Source organism: Ascaphus truei, chromosome 20, assembly GCF_040206685.1.
Source record: "Ascaphus truei isolate aAscTru1 chromosome 20, aAscTru1.hap1, whole genome shotgun sequence".
In the NCBI taxonomy this organism is placed as follows: Eukaryota; Metazoa; Chordata; class Amphibia; order Anura; family Ascaphidae; genus Ascaphus; species Ascaphus truei.
In genome coordinates this window covers 4960980-4984730 of record NC_134502.1, presented here as the reverse complement: position 1 = coordinate 4984730, position 23751 = coordinate 4960980, and the positions used below count along the sequence as shown (strand labels likewise).

The 23751-nt window shown below is 45.7% G+C and overlaps 1 protein-coding gene across 1 annotated transcript; it reads right to left on the bottom strand.

Moving 5' to 3' along the window:
• Positions 1 to 3669: 3669 nt before the first annotated feature.
• Positions 3670 to 22253, bottom strand: LOC142471324 (sperm acrosome membrane-associated protein 4-like). Its single transcript, XM_075578163.1, has 3 exons — positions 22041 to 22253; positions 4779 to 4883; positions 3670 to 4145 (listed from the first exon to the last, which is right to left on the bottom strand). The coding sequence occupies exons 1-3, from the start codon at positions 22093 to 22095 to the stop codon at positions 3943 to 3945; spliced, it is 363 nt and encodes a 120-aa protein (XP_075434278.1). The 5' UTR covers positions 22096 to 22253; the 3' UTR covers positions 3670 to 3942.
• Between the last annotated feature and the right edge of the window lie 1498 nt (positions 22254 to 23751).

Genomic DNA, 23751 nt, shown 5'->3' with positions numbered 1-23751 from the left:
CGGCTTTATTTGCCGGGTACAAGTGGAACTTCTTAATTAAGCCGCCATTCCCGCAGCTTTTCACGCATGCGCGTCGACAGTGATGTGTTTATTGGGTTAAAGGGGCAGGCCCACGTAGGAGCAAATGTACCTAATGACAGTGATGTGTTTAATGGGTTAATGTGGCGGAGAGGGGGTAACAACGCTCGCAATAAAGGTTAAGCCTGTTTGGTAATCTCTGCTCCATGTGTTGGGGTTCGGGGGTGTCAGCTCTTGAGTCCAGTGATTGTATCTGCATTGTGTGAAATTATGCGACAATAAAGAATGTATTTGTTTTTACCTTTCCAGGAGTGCCAGCAAACAGAGATTGTTAGGCTATGAGCATCAAGGGGGGTCTATGGAGAAAGTCTTGTCAGAATGTGCCTAGCTAGTCGGGTTCCAGAGTTGCTGGATACCCCAAAAATGTATTTCACTTATTTTGTTTTGCTCATTGCATGATCCCGGTATAAAGGTGTAAATGCCTGGTCTCCCGTTACAGCTGCCGCCCTCCTCCTTCTGAATTGCAGCGTCACCAAAGTGACATCAACGCGACGTCATGATGTCATTTGATGTCACCACGTTGTGTTGCCATGGCCATGCCGTGTCACGTCGGTGACGTCCGCGGCGTCATTTGATGCTGTGATTCGGAAAGGCGGGTGGCAGCAAGGAGGCGGGCGCCAACGTGTAAATGCCTTCCCACCAGAGCCGAGAGTGGCATCTGTATATGGGGTCGAACATTTTTGGCGCCCAAGGGCCTGACGGGAAATCCGCCACTGGGTGGGATGCAGATGACGGGCACTTGGTGGTGCTATTTACTATCCTGTTTGGGGTATCTTTAAACACGGGTGGCTTATTGTCTGAGGAAGGGGCTGTGACCCCGAAATGTAACTGTAGTTCTGCGGACACTATGCAGTAAAACTCAGCAACTTGTTGCATCAGCACTTGTGTGCCTCCACACTCATTTTTGGTTCATCCACTGGGAATGTTAGCAGATCAGGTGAAGGTAGAGAGCAGTAATTACCAGATGAAAAAAAAAACAGAACTGTGCGGCACCTAACAGTGACAATATACTTAAACAATCTAATATTAGTCAAATAATATCAAGATAAATATGCGAAAATGTCCTTAGAGCAAATGTCCAATGGTATGGAAAGCTGGATCCAGATGAAGCTCAGCATATGTGAAGAGAGAAGAAAATACACAACAACATAGTGCGGTATTGCTTAGAAAAAACAATGAACAGCCCAATTGGAAAGGAATATGAATTCCCCAGAGGTAGGAAAACAGTCAGAAAAGGGAAGTAAAAAAAAGTACATTTAATAATCATGAAAACATGTAGCATAAACATAATTCACTCCATGCCCCTGAGGAAGCGGTGTGATCTGTGAAACGCGTAGGGAGAAGCTTACACATCCTGAGACCAGAGCGAACGAGCGTGAATGTACATGCACTTTATCCCGAGAGGATAAATCCTTATCAAACCTGACCAGCTGGTGTGCGAGCGTGATCCTCCAATTGCCATGATCCTCCGAACGAGCGTGAATGTACATGCACTTTATCCTCTGAGAGGACATCACGTGAGATCCCTGCAAACAGACCCAGAACAAGCATCGGAGTAGCACCTCTCGCGAGAACGCGAGTGTGAGCTGCTCCTGGGTCAGCAGGACCTGTGACGTCAGTAGGAGAGGAAGGGAGCTGAGCGGACATCCCGGCAATCGGAGGATCACGCGCGCACACCAGCGGATCTGAGTGGATCGCGGATGAGACTCTGAATATACTCGCCGGAGACTACAAACAGCTACTCCCTGTGAAAGATAACATTATGTGCCCATATCCTACCTAACTCTCGTAATGAAAAAGGTGAACAAAAGAAAAGTGCGCAACAACAATGTATAAATAACGTGATAATTGTGATACAATTAAATAGGTGACCTTGTGTATAGTATGAAATATATGAAGCGTCTGCAGCTGTGACACCAGGGATGGCTCTGGTCCCCCCTAAATGCACACAAAAAAACAAGAAACACAGCGCACAACGCTCATAGTGCATTAAATGATATCTTTAGTAACCAAAATAAGAAGGTAAGTATTGTGCGTACATAAAACAAAATTTAAACAAGCATTTCAGGGTTATTGTTACCCAAACACCAACGGACGCCTGTGATGGTCTCGTGGCTCTCTCCTTCTCACTCCAATAACCTCGGTGTAGGGCCTGGAAAGTCTCCACTCCAAATGTTGATGTTTTGGCCTCTCGCCTTAAAGAAAGGCTAATGCAGCTTCAGCAGTCCAGAAAAAGACCTCCGCTTATATGCGTTGTGCCCGTCACTGCATAAGTCTCGTATATAACGGAGCAGCGGAGTACACGCGGTTTTTCGTCCTGGTCGAGCACTTCCGGGTCTGTGACGTCACAAGATCGCGAGACTTCGTCGCAAGTCTGCAGGACACCGGATCGGTTCTCTGGGAGTGCTGGGATATAGAGGGTTCGCAAATGTTCTCAATCCAACGCGTTTCGAAACCACAGAGGGTCTCTTCATCATTCCCTGATGAAGAGACCCTCTGTGGTTTCGAAACGCGTTGGATTGAGAACATTTGCGAACCCTCTATATCCCAGCACTCCCAGAGAACCGATCCGGTGTCCTGCAGACTTGCGACGAAGTCTCGCGATCTTGTGACGTCACAGACCCGGAAGTGCTCGACCAGGACGAAAAACCGCGTGTACTCCGCTGCTCCGTTATATACGAGACTTATGCAGTGACGGGCACAACGCATATAAGCGGAGGTCTTTTTCTGGACTGCTGAAGCTGCATTAGCCTTTCTTTAAGGCGAGAGGCCAAAACATCAACGTTTGGAGTGGAGACTTTCCAGGCCCTACACCGAGGTTATTGGAGTGAGAAGGAGAGAGCCACGAGACCATCACAGGCGTCCGTTGGTGTTTGGGTAACAATAACCCTAACTCTCGTAAGTAGGATTCCAGGATTCCAAAAAGTCCTCTCAGGGGATAAAGTGCATGTACATTCACGCTCGTTCGCTCTGGTCTCAGGATGTGTAAGCTCCGCCCTACGCGTTTCACGGATCACACCGCTTCCTCAGGGGCATGGAGTGAATTATGTTTATGCTACATGTTTTCATGATTATTAAATGTACTTTTTTTTTACTTCCCTTTTCTGACTGTTTTCCTACCTCTGGGGAATTCGTTATTCCTTTCCAATTGGGCTGTTCATTGTTTTTTCTAAGCAATACCGCACTATATTGTTTGTATTTTTGTTCTCTCTTCACATATGCTGAGCTTCATCTGGATCCAGCTTTCCATACCATTGGACATTTGCTCTAAGGACATTTTCGCACGGTCATATTTATCTTGATATTATTTGACTAATATTAGATTGTTTGAGTATATTGTCACTGTTAGGTGGCGCACAGTTCTGTTTTTTTTTCACATGTATATATCCAACCAGGGTGGTTGGATTTACTGATTGGCAGCCGCTGATGAGCACTATAATATTTTATTTAAGTGTGAGCACACATTAAGTCACTTTACTAATTTTGTGAATAGCACAGCACATTTCTTCTGTTAGTTTTTAGTAATTACCAGGTAACACTCAAATGAATCAAGAGCCAAGAAAGATAGAAAAGTCTTTTTATATAGGGAAATCAAATATTCTTTATTATAAAAGGGGAGAGAAGCTTTCTAAGGTGGGTGGGGGGGGGGGGGTGAGACAATGCAGTTGGGGAAACAGAGGAGAAATACACTGTGTGTGGGGTTGCTGAGTGGTAAGAAAGATATACTCTGCGGGGGAAAGGGGGGAGATACTTTGTGGGAGAAAGGAGGGGTGACGCTCAGCAGGGGGAGGACAGTTGACGTAGGAGCGATGCCCTGCAGAGTTCAGCCATTCCTTTCATGGGTTTCACGACACTCTGCGAGGCTCAGGAAAGCTTCGCCAGCCCCAAAGCCACAATGGCAGCTAGCCCGGTGACCAGGGAGATCCTGGGGGTGGCCGCGGAGTTGCAAAGGTCCATGATGCAGCAGGAAACGGCGGTCGACACTTTCACACCATGGTAGGTCACCGTGGACTCTGCGCCACAACTCAGGAGACTCATGCAGGCCTTCTTCTTAAGATTAATAATACCTAAATAAGACACAAGAGGTTACAGTCTATTGTAGCCCCAGTGGGTGCAACAGACGACAGAGAAGCCCCAACGCTACATCCAACATGACAAAAATACACAGCAAAATACTTATATATTCTCTTGAAAAAGGGTCATTTTGTTTAACCCTTTGGCCAAAGCGTTGTAAGCGTGCGAGCCACGACAAGGCAGACACCCGTTCGCAAGTCCTAACACTACCAGATAAAATACTAATATACCTCCTATTAGGATTAAAATTCTCATTTACCTCTATTGGGAGAGAGAAAGACCACCATTGGATCTGTATCCAGTAGAATGAAAGGACCCACTCACTTGGGAAGTGGGGAGGGGCGGGCTTAAAACCTGGGCTTCTCTGTCGTCTATTGTATACATATGCCACGCTCAATAGCACTCCTTTTTGACACTTATATACATATATATATTTTGTGGGGGCTCAGGGGTTCCCAAAAAGAGCTTGCTGGGGTTTTGTGTTTTGTAGCCCTAGAGGTGCCAGGCTCTGGTATACCCCTGTGCAGCCCCAGAGGTGCCAGGCTTGGTCTACCCCAGTGACAGAGAAGGGATTGACAGCAGCTGTATGTTTGGGTAGAGGGGAGGTCATACTCCCAATCACTCACCAACCGTCGCGTTCTGCGTGGCACACAACTCTCCGAACCCACAGCTTGCCGTCGAGGGAAGCAAACAGGTTCCAAACTCACAGGAATAGCAGTTCAGAGTATGACCTATGAGAGACGGCACAGACACAACGCAATTTTTATGCACAGCATGGCATGTACACACAGCAGGCAGCGGTACACGGGGACACACACACTAAATTTAATGGTAGACAAGTCCCACTTGGCTTATTTTCCTATATAAACCTCTTTTTAATCCTTGACTCTAGTTTGTATTTAGGTTAACTGTTGTTAATTACCTTCCTATCTGACCCTCTACACCCTCTGGTAGGAGGGTATTTCACGAACCCACCACTCATTCCTTAAGTGTGTATGTTCTGTCCCCTGTATGGGTTTTCTTTGCCTATGTCTGCATTTTCCTTAGCCCTATTTGTGCTGTGTAACTCCTAGCCGTATTATCCTGTTGCCTAGCAACCCCTTCACCTGGCTGCTGATTTGGTATAACCCAAGGTACCCCTTACACTTGGTTTCACCCTGCCCTATTTCCTGCTCGTCTGGATGTAGCCCCTTCCTTTTCAAGCCAGCAGCCATTGTGAGTGGTTCCGCCCTCACTGCTCTCCTGAGACAGCTTTGTCTTCTTAACTTCCCCTAATTCTGCTACCCCCGAGTCCCCTTTTGTTTTCTGTTTGCCCTCTCCAATAAAGTTTTCAGAAACTCAAAAAAAGGACTCACTAATTAAAAGGGCTAACCAAGCCACAGTGAGCCTCCCATAGCCCGCCAACCCTAAGACTACGTCCACACATCACGCCATCTCACGTGCTGCGCCAACAAAAGACCAAAGGTCTATCAGGCAGGTGGATGTGTGGACTGCGGTGCTCCCTATAAATGTGTTTATATAATATAAACTTTCACAATGTGCCCAAAGGAAATATATTGTTTATGTAAAGTATAACAGAGATGCCAACCAGGAAAAAATAAATGAATATACTGGTCCCTCTGAAGTGTTGCTACTTGGCCAAGGAAGGATCATCCCCTGATCCTCTAGATGCGATAGAGATGTGGAGTATGGTCAGCACAAGATGGTGAAAAGATGGTTAGTGTAGTATGTCTAAAGTGTAAAGACATGCATATAAATAAACATGACAAATCCACTATACACACACATAAACCAGTCGAATGTACAGTAATAACTATGTACTTCGAAATAGTTGCCACCACAGAAGGTGGGTGGACAATATTCCGTCCGGACAGTTCAGAAGACTTAGACGAAATTGCACGGACGTTTCGGTCTTTAAAAAAAACAGTCTGACATTCTAAAGCGAAGATTTCTGGAAAGAAACTACGACGAGGACGTTTTAGACCAAGCTATTGACAATGCCGCTGCACTAAATAGAAGTGATATTTAAAAAAAAACGAAAATAAAGACCACCGGAGAAGATTTTAAAATTCCATTTATCACGAATTATAATCAGGATCACAGACAAATACAAGCCTTCGTCAAAAAAACATTGGCCTCTCCTACAGAAGGATCCAATCCTGAGGGACACCTTACCTCTAGTGCCTAGAGTAATTTTTTAGGAAAGCAGCAAATATGAAATCTAAGCTAGCCCCAAGCATGTGTAAGAAAAAAGGAACGCAGCACTACACAAGGGCTGCCGAAATGGAAGAGTCTCTTCAAGGTTTCAACGTGCAAAGCCTGTACGCAGGGATCCAAAGAAAAAAATTGAGTTCACATCCACCACCACAGGGGAAACCTTTAAAACTAAGGATTTTACTAACTGCCGATCAACATACGTTGTGTAACTTATTTCAGTGTCCATGTGGACTCCAGTATGTGGGCCGCCCCAGCAGACCGCTGAGGGTCCGCATACTGGAGCAGCACATGGGCAATATTAAAAGGAAGGTAATAACCCATAATGTATCAAAATATTTTTGGCTGAAACGTCAGAGCGACCCCTCTGGGTTAGTTTACAGAGCAATAGAACAGGACCCGATGAATTGGCAGGGGGGAGACAGACTCAATAGATTGGCCAGAAGGGAAACCTTCTGGATCTATAAAATGAGAACATTGACCCCTAATTGCCTAAACGTGGACATAGACTGTCCTGGAACAGAAATTATTTGTGCCCCCTCTGTTTCACCCCCCTTCCCCTTTGCAGCTCTGCCTGCCAGTTATTTGTATGTAAGCCTCCCTGCAGCTTCATTCCTAGTGCAGATGGAATGGATACATTGTGTTGCCTTTCTCTCTCCAGTCTGCCAGTACCTCTGGTTGCCCTGGCAACATCTCCAGTCCTCCTAGCTAATGGATTTTCCCAGTTTCCCCGGTCTGTTTTCACAGGTAGTTTAGCCTGACCCCTATTCCTGTGTCACAAGCAGTACACATTTCCTTTCACTTCCTGACTCTGACTGAGTGAGTATGTTTCATTCTTACCCTCCTCTGGCAAGGCCATCTCCTTTTACCTGCCCTTAACTACAAACTCACAACTACATAACATCCACAAGTGCCTGTATATATTTTGACACCTTTCCAATAAAGTGAAGAAAACATAGCAGGACTTGGTGTGCTTTGGAAAGAGGGCTGAGTTAAAGCTAACTGGAGCTATTCATACATGACACGTGACCCTGGTTCCAGTATATAGACATCGGGCCTTCATCTAAACCATTTGGGGGATTAAGGTCTGAGTTATCTTTATGGGCTAAAGGGTCTATTAAATTCCGAATCCCGTCAAACAGAGGGACTAAAACTGTCATTTTTTCATGCCTCTCCATGTAGGAAACACGATAAGAGTAACTTATTCAAGTCTGGTGTCTATGTGTTATGACAACCGCTCATTTATATAAAACTAGCTGAGAGACCCGGCGTTGCCCTTGAGTTAAATTTCCCGCTAGGGGGGAGGGGGGGCCAGTGGACAGGAGGGGGGACACAGTGGACAGGAGGGGGGGACAGTGGACAGGAGGGGGACACAGTGGACAGGAGGGGTGGGGGGGGGACAGTGGACAGGAGGGGTTGGGGGAGAGTGGATAGGAGGGGGGGACAGTGGACAGGAGGGGGGGGACAGTGGACAGGAGGGGGGGACAGTGGACAGGAGGGGGGGACAGGAGGGGGGACAGTGGACAGGAGGGGGGGACATTGGACAGGAGGGGGGGACAATGGACAGGAGGGGGGAGGACAGTGGACAGGAGGGGGGACATGGACAGGAGGGGGGGGGCAGTGGACAGGAGGGGGGGACAGTGGACAGGAGGGGGGGGAGTGGACAGGAGGGGGGAGTGGTTAAAGTTTCCGGGTCCCTCCACTCCACTCCCCCTGTATGTTTCTTGGCTCCCCCCTCTCTCTCCGCTCCTCCCCCTCCCCCCCATGCGCAGCTCCGGTCCCCACCCTACAGTGTCTAACACACACACAGTGTCCCACACACACCCACACACACAGTGACACACACACACACACACACACACACACACACACACACACACACACACACAGTGAGACACACACACACAGTGTCACACACACACACACACACACACACACACAGTGACACACACACACACATTGGCACACACAGTAACACACACACACCGTGACACACACACACACACAGATATGTCACCTCTCCTTCCGGGCGGCGCCATCTTAGGCACTCGGCGCCGCGAGGGAGGAAGGGGGTCCTTCCGGGCGCCGCCATCTTAGGCGCCATATTAGGCGCCTGGGAGGGAGGTGAGTGAGCACCGGGGAGGGAGGTGAGTGAGCGCTGGGGAGGGAGGTGAGTGAGTGAGGGAGGTGAGTGAGTGCCGGGGAGGGAGGTGAGTGAGCACCGGGGAGGGAGGTGAGTGAGCGCCGGGGAGGGAGGTGAGTGAACGCCAGGGAGAGGTGAGTGAGCACCGGGGAGGTGAGTGAGCGCCCGGGAGGGAGGTGAGTGAGCGCCGGGGAGGGAGGTGACTGAGCGCCGGGAGGGAGGTGACTGAGCGCCGGGGAGGGAGGTGAGTGTGATGGGGGAGAGGACAGAGAGAGAGTGTGTGTGTGTGTGTGTGTGTGTGTGTGTGTGTGTGTGTGTGTGTGTGTGTGTGTGTGTGTGTGTGTGTGTGTGTGTGTGTGTGTGTGTGTGTGTGTGTGTGTGTGTGTGTGTGTGGCCGAGGGGGAAGAGAGTGGCAGTTGGGTGACGTCAGACCCACCAATCTGATTGGCCAGAGGCTGAGGACCAATCGGATTCACCGCAGCTAGTACCAACCTTTCGATTTTATATATTAAGATGTTCATATCAAATGTTCATCAAAATGTTTCTAACAATTTTGAAAGGAATTGGACGATTGAAGAATGGGAGAAAATAGTTTGAAATAAATACTTAAAGGGTTGAATGAATGATTGATGTTGTAAATGTGATGTTGATTGTATGAGAATTTTAATTGAAATTTTTTTATTATAATTTTTTTTATTATATACTGTACATTTTTATCATATATTCTTATTATCTAAAACTTGTATTGCATGAATTTTAATTGTATATTTTAACTACAGGCAGTCCTCGTTTTACAACGCTTCGCTTTACAACGAATGGCTTATCCAACGCTGTGCAATGCAAACCTATGTTCATTTTTACAACGCCAAAATGGCTTATCCAACGCTCTTACAACGTTGTATATGTGTATATATATATATATATATATATACACACATTCACATAAACAACGTTGCAAAGCGTCGTAAGAGCATATATATAATATTATACTATACTGTATAATATTATATTATACTATATAATATATTATTTATTATGTTATATTATATATATAATACAGTATACCTGTATACACTATATAATTTATGTGTGTGCTGCATATCTTATTGCCTGCATAAAATATTTGGTGTATTTTAGTGTTAAAAATGCCTTCGGGAACGGAACCTTTCATTTAAACAGTGTTCCTATGGGAAAACGTGTTTCGCTTTGCAATGTTTCGCTATCCAACGCCATTGTGTCGGATAACCGAGGACTGCCTGTAATTGTATTCTATGAATGAAAAATGGAGATATGTAGTCCAGGCAATTTGTCCAGGACTTTCTCAATGAGACTTAAACACGTTTTGTTGCTCAAATTATATATGGAGCAACAATGTCTTTGTCATCAGCACCCTAAGGCCTCGTCCATGGTTACTGCTTGCTGGCGGAGGCGCGCTCAGGTGCCCTCCCGCTCAGCACTGAGCCCCTACAGCCGCAATTAGAGCGGCTTTAGTAGGGGCTCGCTTACGCTTCCGCAAGCGCGGGGAAGCGTAGGTCTTACCAGAATTTTAAATTTCAGCGCTCGCCGGAGCGCAGGGCCGGTCACGTGAGTGGTTCGCCCAATGAGGGCGAACCAGCTCCGTGACGTCACTGGCCCGCCCCCCTGTCTAAGGCCAGGGAAAGCACACGCTTTCCCTGAGCCTCAGCGCGCCTCAGCATGGCCGCCGGAACCCTGGACGAGGCCTAAGAGGTTATAGATTTTCTTCTTGTCATAATAAATTTAAGCCACTAGATGGCAACATTGCGATATACTGTATGGGAGAAAATGTATGAATGCAGAGGAATAGGTATATTGATCTCTTTTATTATCCTTTATGTCAACGTGATTGTGTTGTGAACTAGCTTCCTCTAGGTATTTGGTTCTAGGCATTATAGTATACATACTTAAAGTTATGTTTTTATATACAGACTATTCCTCCTTTGATATTATGATTTCCTTCAGGTATCAAAGAAAGGAATTACTGTTGCGTAAGTGTGTTTGTCATTATGTATTTTCATAATAAAGTTTATTTTAAAATAATTTAAGGGATCCTTCCCCGATTGGTTTGGTGATGATTATTCTGTGCTGGTGCACATGCACCCCCTTACTTCCTTTATTCTTTTCTTTCCCTTTCTTCCTTTTTCCTTTTCCTTCCCTCTCTTCCCTCCCTTCCTCCCCCTCCCTCTCCCCCCCCCCCCTTCTTCCCTTTCTCTCTTTCTCTTCCCCCTTTTTCTTTCGTTTTTTTCCGTTTCTTTCTCTCTCTCTCCCCTTTTTTTCCTTCTCTCTATCTTTCTTTCTGCCTCTTCCCTCCCCCTCCCTCGGGCCACGCTCACTGTGGGCATCACGGGGAACCCACGGGTTGCTGCTGCGCAAGCGCGTTCACCCGGGGCTCCTGTGTGTGTCCTGGCAGGCGCGCGGCAACAGGGAGGGGCTTATGGTTCCTTCTCTCCTTCCTCTTCTCTTTGGTGGTGCGTGCGCACCAGGACGACGTGGTTGATGGTGCCGATGGGCGTGAGCGCGTCCGGCGCGCTCCCCCTCTCCTGAGACACGCTCCATGGTCACCATGGTGAGGAAGCCTTTTGCTGTTTCTGCGCATGCGTGTTTTAGCTGGGGTTTTTTTCCCCTCTCTGCTGGCCCAGGATGGGAGGCGGGCGCTGCCTGCGGGGGGTGCGTGTGCGCGCTCTGATGACCCCACACCAGAATCTCATTGCCCAGATTGCAGGGAGGATCCCAGATATGGTTCAGGATTGGTAAGCCAATTATTTCTAAGTCTTTAAATATGTTAATGATGATGGGATGTGTACGCCTTGATAAAGTGCTCTGCGTAGCACGAAACATGTTGGTAGGGTAATGCCTTGCCCTTTTTTTCCTTCCATGACTATTAAATCTTTTTATGGATAACGCACTTTCCTCCTAATTCTCTTGTTTGGATGACTCCGGTTCTGCTCTGCCACTTCTCTCTTCTATCTCCTCAGGTTTTAACCTAACCCTTTGCTTTAGTTTTAAACTTTAACGTGGGTATTTACTTCAAGATAAATCACTCCAGCTGCCAGCTAACCCCAAACAGCTTCGTAGAAAGTCATCAAACACTTAAACAAATGAATCTAGATACATCCGGGTGATTTCCCCACAGGGTACAAATAGAGCGTCCTATGCACAACGCCAATTAGGAACCCGAGGAAGCACGCATGTGCGAAACGCGTTGTTCTCTGTTTGGTGTGTGACTTGTGTGTGTGTGTGTGAAGCAGCCACCGTAGTCCAGTGAGTTCCACGTCATCGGTCCCGCAATCGGACGCGGAAGAGGGAAGCCGCCGGCACGGGGAGCTCGTGTGGACTGCGAGGAGCTGCTGTAACTTTTCATTATTTCATTTTTACCAAATAATTTTGTGCTATTTTTCTAATCGCTGTGCAATTGTCATCCATGTTGCTGGGAACATACAAGCTCACAGAGAGGCACCAGGGACAGACGCACCCCCCACTCTCCCCTCCCCCCTCCCCCGAAACGGACTGTCGGAGGAAGGCTGTTTGCAAAGAGGAAAAGAAAGTTTATCTGGAATAAAAAAGGCCCAAGGATTAAAAAAAAAAGACATCTTGAGGAGGCCGACCTCGAGAGGAGGGTTGGGGGTGCCTTGCTTGTTCACCTATTACGAAGCAGCCCAATTGAGCCAAATCATACAGTGGCACGCAGATCCGGACCTTCGGAGATGGGTGTCTTTGGAAAAAGATTGCTGTACCCCCATTGAGCTGCAGAGTCTAATTTGGTTACCCAAAAAAAGCTGTTCTAGGATTCAGACACCGCTGCAGGCCATTTCAAACTCCTTGAAGATATGGGCGGCTACCAAATTTAGATGTTCTCTCACAACGCTGAACTCCTTGATGAAGCCCATTTGGGGTAATCCTGACTTTGCTCCAGGCCTGGATAGTTCACATTTCGCAAAGTGGATTCAATCAGGGTATTTTCGACTAAAAGATCTGGAAGGTAGACAATACGTCAAAACTTTTGACCATATCAAAGAGGGAAAAAACATGCCTAAAGCAGAATTCTTTAGATACCTCCAGATCAGAGCATTTTATAATAAAGCTCCAATTAGGCCCGGTGGAACAAATTTCGAGCAGCTGTTTTCCAGAGGTACGGACACAAGGGGACTAACCTCCAGAATGTACAGGGAAGTGATCTGCCCCGAGACAGAGGATGAACCCCGACTTAGCTACATGAGACAATGGGAAGCAGACTTAGGGGAGACATTTGAAGACGAAGACTGGGACAGGATCCTGCAGGCAGCAGCCAAAAGCTCTATCTGTACCACGTTAAAGGAGAACGCATACAAAGTCCTGATGCGTTGGTACTATACCCCAACAAAATTGTCTAAATGTGTCAGAGGTTATTCACCGCTCTGCCCCAAGCAGTGCGGAGAACGAGCTGACTTACGCCACATGCTGTGGTCTTGCACGAAGGTGGCTCCGATTTGGGCGGAAATTAGAGAGTGGCTGCAAAGGTTGGTAGGTGTGGAGATCCCCCTGGACCCTTGGCTGTTCTTGTTGGGCAGGCGGATCCAGGGGCTATTGAACGCAACTCATAAATTGATATCACATTTAGCAACCGCCACCAGATGCGAGATCGCAGCACTGTGGAAGCAACCGGATATACCAATCTTACCCAAAATCAGGAATAGAATTTGGTTTGTGTGCCGGATGGAACAGTTGACAAGTACGGTTAACGACTCCGGCTCAAATTTTTCTAAAAGTCTGGTCGCCTTGGCTGGCCCAGACAGACATCCCGGGGGTAGATGTTACCACAATTTTGCAATGATAATTATAAATGCGTTCTCCGTTGACCAAATGGATCCATGACCACATAGTGACGGAGGGACCTGGAGGTACATGGGAGCTAAGTGATATAGGGACACCCCTAGCTGTTGAGACAAAGATCCACAAATCTCTAAAAATTAAAAGGCAGATGGAAAGGCGGGAGAAGAGAGCTGCTTCCGTCCATCAGTCGATGATGTCGCCTCCTAGATCCCCCCCCCCCTTACCCCCATACCCTGAAGTCATGTCCTCTTGTTTGTCAAGTCTGTCATGTTTGTTAAGTTCATTGTATTTGTAATAAGGAATTGATGATTTTGCGAGAGCCAATGGATTGTGTTACTATGTACGTACTGTATCACCTAATAAAATCAAAGTTATAAAAAAAAAAAGTGGTCATTCCTTTAACGATTGCCCAGAAGCCGAGCATAACAATTATAGACAGAGGGAAATGTCTAATCTGCAGAGTACAACATCTCATAATGATGAAGAGAATAAAGCAGCATCATCAGGAAGTCTCGAACTTACACCTGTAGAAGACGGTTTAAGGTCTATAGGTCTAAAATATACTCTTCCGCCTCAAAGAGAGTCAGATGGAGAACAAAGAAGTGATCCGAGTGTTACACCACACACAGAGAATTCTACTCAGGAAGGTGATGTACCGCGCAAAGATGTCGGAGAACCTAGCAAAGATGGAGGTGAACCTAGCAAAGATGGCGGTGAACTTCGCAAAGATGGCGGTGAACCTCGCAATGATGGCGGTGAACCTCGCAAAGATGTCGGTGAACCTAGCAAAGACGGAGGTGAACCTAGCAAAGATGGCGGTGAACCTAGCAAAGATGGCGGTGAACCTAGCAAAGATGGCGGTGAACCTCGCAAAGATGGCGGTGAACCTCGCAAAGATGGCGGTGAACCTCGCAAAGATGGCGGTGAACCTCGCAAAGATGGTGACGATGAATGGGAAACAATAAAAAGGAAAATTAAGCCTAACCCAAACCAGCTCATCTGGAACGAAAACTACAACTACAGAAGATAAAGAAACTGTCCCAGAAGAGATCTCGCTGCACAATACATATGAGATATTAGAGGAAAAAAGTTGGGGTGAAAAGATGGATGACGCAGACCCCGATATGTCGGACAGTCAGACCTCGCATCGGTCTGGATCTATTCAGGACATTGAGATGGTCGGACCATCGAATAAGAGAAATCTGCCATCAGAGAGTCCCCCCGGGAGAAAGCGTACGGCCAAGAAGGAAAGTGTTAATAAATAAAGAAAAAAAATGGTGATTAATTCACTAAATATGCCAAGTGCCCCTCTCCGCTGAAAGTGGCAACTATTAATGTGAATAGTATCAAGGGGAAAAAGACCCGGACTGAAGCCTTTAGACTTTAGATTTTCTTTTGGCAGGAAACTTGCTTGTGGTATTTATTTATCAGATATAAAGTGTATATAACATAGGGAATCTGAGAGGTTGGAAAGATGCGTTTAGATATCTTTGGAAGGGAATCTCTCTAAGATAAAATGTATTGTTTGTGATTCTCTGGATGCTATTCTGTAAATATTGTGTGTATTTTTAAATAATTGTAATTTGTATTTAAATAAAAAAAATATTCCCCTCACACACACACTACTACACCATGACAAATATACACAGCGCAGGCACAGCGCGGGCAGCGGCAGTGCCAGCCTCCCCCTCACACACACTACTACACCATGTCATGTATACACACCACAGGTACAGCGCGGGCAGCGGAGTGCCAGCCTCCCCCTCACACACACTACTACACCATGTCATGTATACACAGCACAGGTACAGCGCGGGCAGCGGCAGTGCCAGCCTCCCCCTCACACACACACTACTACACCATGTATACACAGCACAGGTACAGCGCTGGCAGCGGCAGTGCCAGCCTCCCACTCACATACACTACTACTACACCATGTACACACAGCACAGGTACAGCGCGGGCAGCGGCAGTGCCAGCCTCCCCCTCACACACACTACTACACCATGTATACACACCACAGGTACAGCGCGGGCAGCGGCAGTGCCAGCCTCCCCCTTACACACACTACTACACCATGTACTGTATACACAGCACAGGTACAGCGCGGGCAGCGGCAGTGCCAGCCTCCCCCTCACACACACTACTACACCATGTATACACACCACAGGTACAGCGCGGGCAGCGGCAGTGCCAGCCTCCCCCTTACACACACTACTACACCATGTACTGTATACACAGCACAGGTACAGCGCGGGCAGCAGCAGTGCCAGCCTCCCCCTCACACACACACTACTACACCATGTATACACAGCACAGGTACAGCGCAGGCAGCGGCAGTGCCAGCCTCCCCCTCACACACACTGCTACACCATGACATATATACACAGCGCAGGCACACCGCGGGCAGCGACAGTGCCAGCCTCCCCCTCACACACACTTCTACACCATGTATACACAGCACAGGTACAGTGCGGGCAGCAGCAGTGCCAGCCTCCCCCTCACACACACTACTACACCATGTATACACAGCACAGGTACAGCGCAGGCAGCGGCAGTGCCAGCCTCCCCCTCACACACACTACTACACCATGACATATATACACAGCGCAGGCACACCGCGGGCAGCGGCAGTGCCAGCCCCCCCCTCACACACACTGCTACACCATGACATATATACACAGCACAGGTACAGTGCAGGGAGCAGTAGTGCCAGACACATACACACTACTACACCATGACATGTACATACAGCACCGCGCGGGTAGCGGCAGTGCCAGTCTCCCCCTCACACACAGGAAGAGGAGGAGCTGTGAGCCAAGATGGCGGCAGACCCTGGAGGAGGGAGAGGAGTGGGAACCAGGTCTCAAGCTAATCTGAATGCGGATAAGAAAGTTTCACTGGAAGCTAAAGTGCAAGAACTTTTGCAAAAGAAAGAGTCAGAAAATGTGGAAAAAGAGATGAATGAAAATGTTGAGCAGAAAGAAGCTGAGATGGAGAATACTGAAAGTCCGGCTCAGACCCAGACGGGTAAGAGAACTGCGGCTAAAACCAGCTCAAGGTTTAGTGAAGCCAGGAGCAAAAGGCAGGCAGAACATGAGAAAAGGAGACTTGGGGTCACAGAAATTGTTATCCCACAAATTAGCAAGGACATACACACTAATGCACAGGCAACTGCAGCTACACCTGAGACAGAGACCCCGCAAGCAGCTGCACCTGACGCAGTGACCCCGCAAACAACTGCACCTGACGCAGTGACCCCGCAAACAACTGTACCTGATGCAGTGACCCCGCAAACAACTGTACCTGACGCAGTGACCCTGCATACAGCTGCTCCGGAGACAGAGAAACTGCATACAACTGTACCTGATACAGAGAGACTACAAGCAGCTGAATGTTGCAGACAGGTGCAGGAATTAGCAGCCACACCCAAGTCAGACACACAGCAAACAGCCCAGGTTGAGAGCCTGAATGATGCTGGCAATACACCTGAGACAGAGCAGCAAACAGCCCAGGCACAGGAAGAAGTGTCTGAAATAGAAATGGCTGAAGCAGTGGAGAACGCTGAAGCAGTTGAGGCGCAAGAAATGGAGATTCCTAAAGTGGGAGAGAAATCCATACAGCCTGCAGCAGCATCATAGCACTTGGCAGAAACAGGAGCGGCAAAAGCAAAGTCCTTAGCTGAAGCAGGAACGGCAGCAAAACCAACAGGAGCGGCCGAGCCAGCTCCCCCCCAGCAGTCAGCATGGAGTACAAGACGCCCAGGTACATCTTATATTTCATTTGATGATGCCAGAAAGCGCAGGAACGTAGTCAGACTACATTATTGGGGGCATATGGCTCCTATACCGGACAGATTTGTTGTAGGAAAGACTTGATCAAAGTTTCTCTTGGCTTCCAACCCAGTGAAGTGTATGCTTTGTTACATGCTCCTAATAGCAGGAACTACGAAGTCAGCTTTAAGACACCAGAAGGGCTAGAAAAATTCTGGTTTCGTTACAGAGAAGTGAAGGATAATCCAGAATGGGAATTCTTTAAAGTTATCCAGGTATCTCGCCCTGTGACCGGGGAGGTGAATATTATCTTTGATATTGAGACTGTAGCGGTTGAAGATATATGTTTTTGGATACAAAGACAGTGCCATGTTCTGTCTGATCCAGTGAAAAGTATGGATGCTGAAGGTTTCTGGAATGGGGGCTACCAGTTTAAAGTTAAACTTAGATACACACACAATGTGGCATGTCACCTCCCAAACGCCATATATATTGGAAGGGATCGCGGGCGATGTTTTTATTGGGGACAGCCTAAAAAATGTTTTAAATGTGATTCCCCCAGGCACTTACAGTAAGCTCAGCGTGTGACAAAATCAGGTGCACTTTGTGTGGTCAGATTGGTCATCACAGCTCTGAGTGTGACAAGGACATTGTCTGCAACCTGTGCTATAAATGTGGTCATTCCTTTAAAGATTGCCCAGAAGCCGAACACAACCATTATGGGCAGAATGAAATGTCTAGTGTACAGAATACAGCATCTCCTTGTGATAAAGAGAATACCACAGAGTCGTCAGAATGTCTTCAACTTACACCTGTGGAAGAGGTTTTAAAGTCTCTGGGTCTGACCTATACACTTCCAGCCCAAAGGGGGTCAGACGGAGAACACAGGAGCGATCTGAGCAAAGATGGCGGCGAGTCCCGCAAAGATGGCGACGAGTCCCGCAAAGATGGCGGCGAGTCCCGCAAAGATGGCGGCGAGTCCCGCAAAGATGGCGGCGAGTCCCGCAAAGATGGCGGCGAGTCCCGCAAAGATGGCGGCGAACCCTGCAAAGATGGCGACGAACCCTGCAAAGATGGCGACGAACCCTGCAAAGATGGCGACAAACCCCGCAAAGATGGCAATAATGAATGGGAAACAATAACAAGTAAAAACAAGACTGCCCAAACCAGCTCAGCTAGAAAGAAAACTACAGAAACTGTCCAAAAAGAGATCTCGCAGCACAATACATATGAGGTATTGGAGGAAAAGAGTTGGGGGGAAAAGATGGATGACGCAGACCCCGATATGTCAGACAGTCAGACCTCGCAGAAGTCTGGATCTATTCAGGACATTGAGATGGCAGCGACCATCAAATAAGAGAAATCTGCCATCAGAGAGCCCCCCCGGGAGAAAGAAAATGGTCAAAAAGAAAAATGGTGCTAAAAAGGAAAAAAAAGGACGGTGATTGACTCACTAAATATGCCAAAGTGCCCCTCTCCGCTGAAAGTGGCAACTATTAATGTGAATAGTACTAAGACAAAAAAGACCAGAACTGAAGCCTTTATTGTTCTAAAGAACTTTAATAATGAGGTTTTCTTTTTGCAGGAAACCCGCTTGACCACTACAAGTGACGTTTTTGTGTGCAGAAGGGACTGGATTTGGGGCCCCTCTTTCTGGTCCTTTGGACCAGATAAATGTGATGGTGTAGGCATTGTTTGCAAAGGGATTTCAGTTATTTGCAACAAATTAGTTGACATAATGCCTGGAAGGTGTCTTTTGTTAGATGTTAAAATTGAAGCTGTTGATTAGCTTAATTAGACTAATTAACATTTATGGTCCTCAAAGTAGAACCGAAAGAAAAGATTTGTTTTCTTTAATAAGGCCGTATTTACATACAGCGAAAATAGTCATTTTTGGCTGGGATTTTAATTGTGTCTCATATGTTCAGGATAGAGGGAAAACCAGAGACTGTATTCAGTATGACTCCATATTTCTGAACAATATGTGCACTCAGGCTGGTTTGGTAGATATCTTTAAGACACAAAACCCAAATAAAGCGGGGTATACATATATAAAAGGTGACTCTAAGAGTCGGATAGACAAAATATATGTAAAAAAACAAACAAAGTTTAATAATGTTATTTTAAAGCCTGTGGAGTTTTCGGATCACGCTCTGTTGGCGGTGACCCTAAATCTGGAAGAGTCTGGTGTGTCCGGGCCTGGTTATTGGAAATTTAACGCCAATATCCTAAAGTGTGATAAGACCGTAGCTAGGTGTAAAGATCTCCTGGAAGCCAGGTTAACATTAATAATCTTGTATGAAAACTCTAGTGCATGGTGGGAGGAAACAAAACACGAAATTAAGGTTTTTTTCAAGAAGGAAGCGCATAATTATCATAATTTGAAGTATAAAAAATATTTGTCACTCAGATTTAAATTATATCGCGCTTTTTCTGCAATACAAAGCGGGGAAGAGGTAAAGGCAGAATACATCTGTGACATAAAAGGACAAATGAAGGAGTTACAGTATAATCGCCTCTCCTCCCTGACCCATGAGGGGGAATGTGGGGATTTTACACGTTTCACACCTGATATTTTTGAGCAGTGTAAAGAAAGGAAACAGAAGAGGGCTTTATATGAGTTATGGGATGAAAAGCAGGAATCTGTTACAGATCCGGCGAAATTACTTGACTTGGTGTCTTCTTTTTATGAGAAGATATTTAATGGGAAAAAGATAGCAAAAAGCAACATTAACAAAGTTTTAAAACAATGTAATACGCCTAAATTAGAAAGTTTTTCTGTGAGGTTCTGAGCCCAGTACTGAGCGGTCTGTACAATGAGGCTTTGAATGAGACCGGATTATCATCCTCGCAGTCTCGGTCCATATTAACTTTACTGTATAAAAAAGGTGACAGTAGAGATATAAAAAACTGGCGCCCAATAGCGTTATTGAATACGGATTATAAAATTCTAGCAAAGATTTTGTGTACCAGGTTGGGATCTGTAGCGGAAACGCTCATAAGTACAAGCCAGTCCTGTGGGATCCAAGGAAGGAAGATCGCCAACTCTCTTATAAGTGTTATAGAGATATTTGAACAGGTAAAAAGTGGGGCCTTAAAAGGTTACATTGTTAATTTAGATCAGGAGAAGGCCTTTGATAGTCAATCATTTGTATCTTTTTAGTGTCTTAGAGACTTATGGTTTGCCAACTCAGTTCATATCATGGTTGAAAACTCTATATGACAAAGCCGAAGGAAACCAATTGTAAATGGCTGGATTGGATCCTGCTTTCGTATTAGATCAGGAGTACGTCAAGGATGTCCACTCAGCCCCTTACTATATGTGTTTGCTATAGACCCTTTTTTACGTATGTTAGAAGACAATATAGACATCCAGCCAATACCAAAGATTTGTATAAAATGTATAGCGTATGCAGATGATGTATCTATTCTAATAACATCAAGAAAATGTTATGAAAGTGTACTTTCTGAATTTAAAAAATACTCTGACATCTCAGATTCCCAGATAAATAAAAGTAAGTCCATTGCACTGTGGATAGGAAAAAAAGAAAATAAATTTGAGCTCCCATCTGGTATAAAGTACGAGCCTGAAAATATTCGCATTTTGGGGATCAAATTTAATAGTCAGGATTCTGGTGAGCAAAACTGGGAAGAAAAATTTGGCATATGCAAAGCCAAAGTTACCAGGTGGAAACATTGGAAATTTTCTTTTGAGAGCAGAATCAGGATTGTTAAAACTTTTTTGCTGCCTATTTTTATCTATTAAAGTTTTTTATTTCCCCCGCCTGAGAAAGTTGTAGTTTCTTTAAATAATTTGTTTTTTCAGATGCTGTGGGGAAACAGACTCAATTTAGTGAGCAGACACATCACTTGCAGGCCTAGAAATAAGGGAGGTCTTAATATGGTGAACCCGGAGTTATTTTTTAATTTAGTATTCCTATGTTTTAATTTTCAGGGAATTTTCTCAGAAAGTATATGGAGAAATTCTTTTAAGGAATGGTTGTCACCGCTGTTTGACAAATGGTTTGAGGGGGGAAATATCAAAAGAATGACTCAAAATATTGGATATTTACCGCCATATGTTATTCGGATGGTTAAAGTTATTAGAAAATTACAAATAACTAGGACTGAAATGGAACAGCTTTCAAGGAAGCAACTCTATACAAGTATTCTAGAGAGAACACCCCCAATAAGCCTGGATCTAACACAATGCCCCGAGGCCAGCCATGATGTGGTATTAAAGCAACTTGTTGATCCCAGATTACCGCAGAAAATGAGCGATGTCTCCTGGTTATTATTTCATAGTAAAATGTATGTCAGGCAGAATTTAAAATACAGGAATGTTGATGATGGGAATTGTCCACGGGAAAACTGTAATGTTTTAGAAACCATGGAGCATTTTTTATTGCAATGTCCATTTTCTATATTTTTATGGAAAAAAATTGCAAGTAATCTAAAAATCCCTATTTTGTCCAAACAGAGCTACCCCCAAGTAGCATACGGACTCTTTCCGGAAACCCAGAAACAGCATCACAATAGGACCTTGTGGCTGATTAACGTGATATCTATATACCATTTATGGAACGCCAGATGTATGGTATCGCTAAAAAAGTATGTGATGCCAGCAGAAATAATTCTGAGTCACATTGTGTCGGATATAAAGAGCGTTCGGCAGAGGGAATCTGAGAGGTTGGAGAGAAATGTGTTTAAATCTCTTTGGAAGGGAATTTCTGTAATGTAATGTTTGTGATTCTTTGGGTGTTATTCTGTAAGTATTGTGTGTATTTGTAAATAATTGTATTTTGCATTTAAATAAAAAAGATTCCCCTCACACACACTACTACACCACAACATGTATACACAGCACAGGTACAGCGCGGGCAGCAGCAGTGCCAGCCTCCCCCTCACACACACACTGCAGGTTTTCTTACCAACATGGCAGCTAAGAACGAGAAGTACAGCAGTCATCAAACTTTTTGACATCATTTTCGTCTCTCTCTTCTCCCTCTGCTCTCTCTCTCTCTCTCCTGTCTCCACCAAATCACATTTGCCCCTCAGGCGCACGATATGATGAAATCAACACCACCCAAAAAAGTCTCTCAGTTTTTCGGGAGTCACATGTTGCATTTAAAAAAAACCTGTTTTATTTAAAATAGGCAAAAGGGGAAAGCGCAAGAGGGAAAATTTCGCTGCCACAGCATACGGTAGCTGCGTCTACAAGGGGAGGGGTTCTAATTGAGGATTAGGGTTTGTTTAGACACAAAATGTAATACCGCTTGCTTGGGGCACGCCCTTAATCATTGAATGTATTACTAATCAGTTAATTGATAGTGTATTGATCATATGGAAGTTAAAACGTACCTTTTTTTTTAATCAATTACAATAGTTCAGCTACTTGAACGGACACAGCCTTAGGAAGTAATTTAGTCAGAGTACAGCTGTGTCGCCTCTGCTTTTAACACCTGTTAATTCAGAGATAATTGTGTGTTACTGGATCAATAACAAGAAGCGTGTAATCCTCCCTCGGCGTGTAACAGACACTTGTAATGATGTGGTGGTGTTATTAGTATGTGTGTGCGAACGCCTGGCAAAGCTATACAAAATTGAACCTTATAGTGTGCTAAAATAACAAGACTGCAGTTGCAAGGAGCTGTGAATTAAAAATGTAGGGCTGTAATGTCGGTGTGTAATAATAATAATAAAATCGCAGTTAATATCATTTATACCTCTGTGTGACAAGCAGAAATGGCTGGATGTCCAGGGTTGAAGAGTGTATAGTGTGCTTTATTTTCTCTGAAAGTGTATTCTGCATATAGCACATACTGCATCTTAGGCTGAGTCCCCACTGGACGGGAGCGGGGTGGGGCATTGTGGGTAGTTGAGCGCAAGCGTTAGTATCGTTTTTTTTGTTTACCTAAGCGCCGATCGCGGGTGAGCGTGTGTAACTGGCGCAAGCGCCGCCCGCTCAGCGCTGGCAGGTACTCGGCCTTAATGAAGTACCAAGCAAATAACCACACTGGAATCTCCGGAAGCTTCTCGCAGGAGAAACCACACCCGGAAAGTTTCTAAAACGTCAAAGCAGAAAGCGCACTCTCCATAACATGAAAACATTTCAACAATTTAACATATAGAAAAAAAAAAGGAACCAGAGCACTCAAGTGTAGGTAATATAAAGGCAGTATAAGCCGAATATTCGCCAGACACTCCGGTATAACAGCCTCCCGTGGCTTGACAGCTGGAGGCGCGCCTCCTCTGGTACCAGTGGGAAGATGTATTGTTCCACAAAGTTCAAGGTCAACAGTGGAAGCGCATAGAGAGCAACCGGTTTAGTGTGTGGAAGGAGTTAAAATCACAGAGAAACTCCGGAAAGAAGACACGTCCCTTCATGTTCCAAGTGAGCAGTCTGGTATTCTTCAGTCCAAACCCGGGGCATCCTTCTCCGTGCTTACTCTGCGCGCGGAATTCTGTGTGTATGTGTGTTTGTGTGAGTGTGAGTATGTGTGTATATATATATATATATATATATATATTGTGACAGAAACCAGGGGATGGTAATAAATTCCGTATATAGGGCTCCCAGGATACTAGACAGTTTCTATCCTGTTTGGCCTGGGAGTGCAGCCTTATAATACATACACTCCA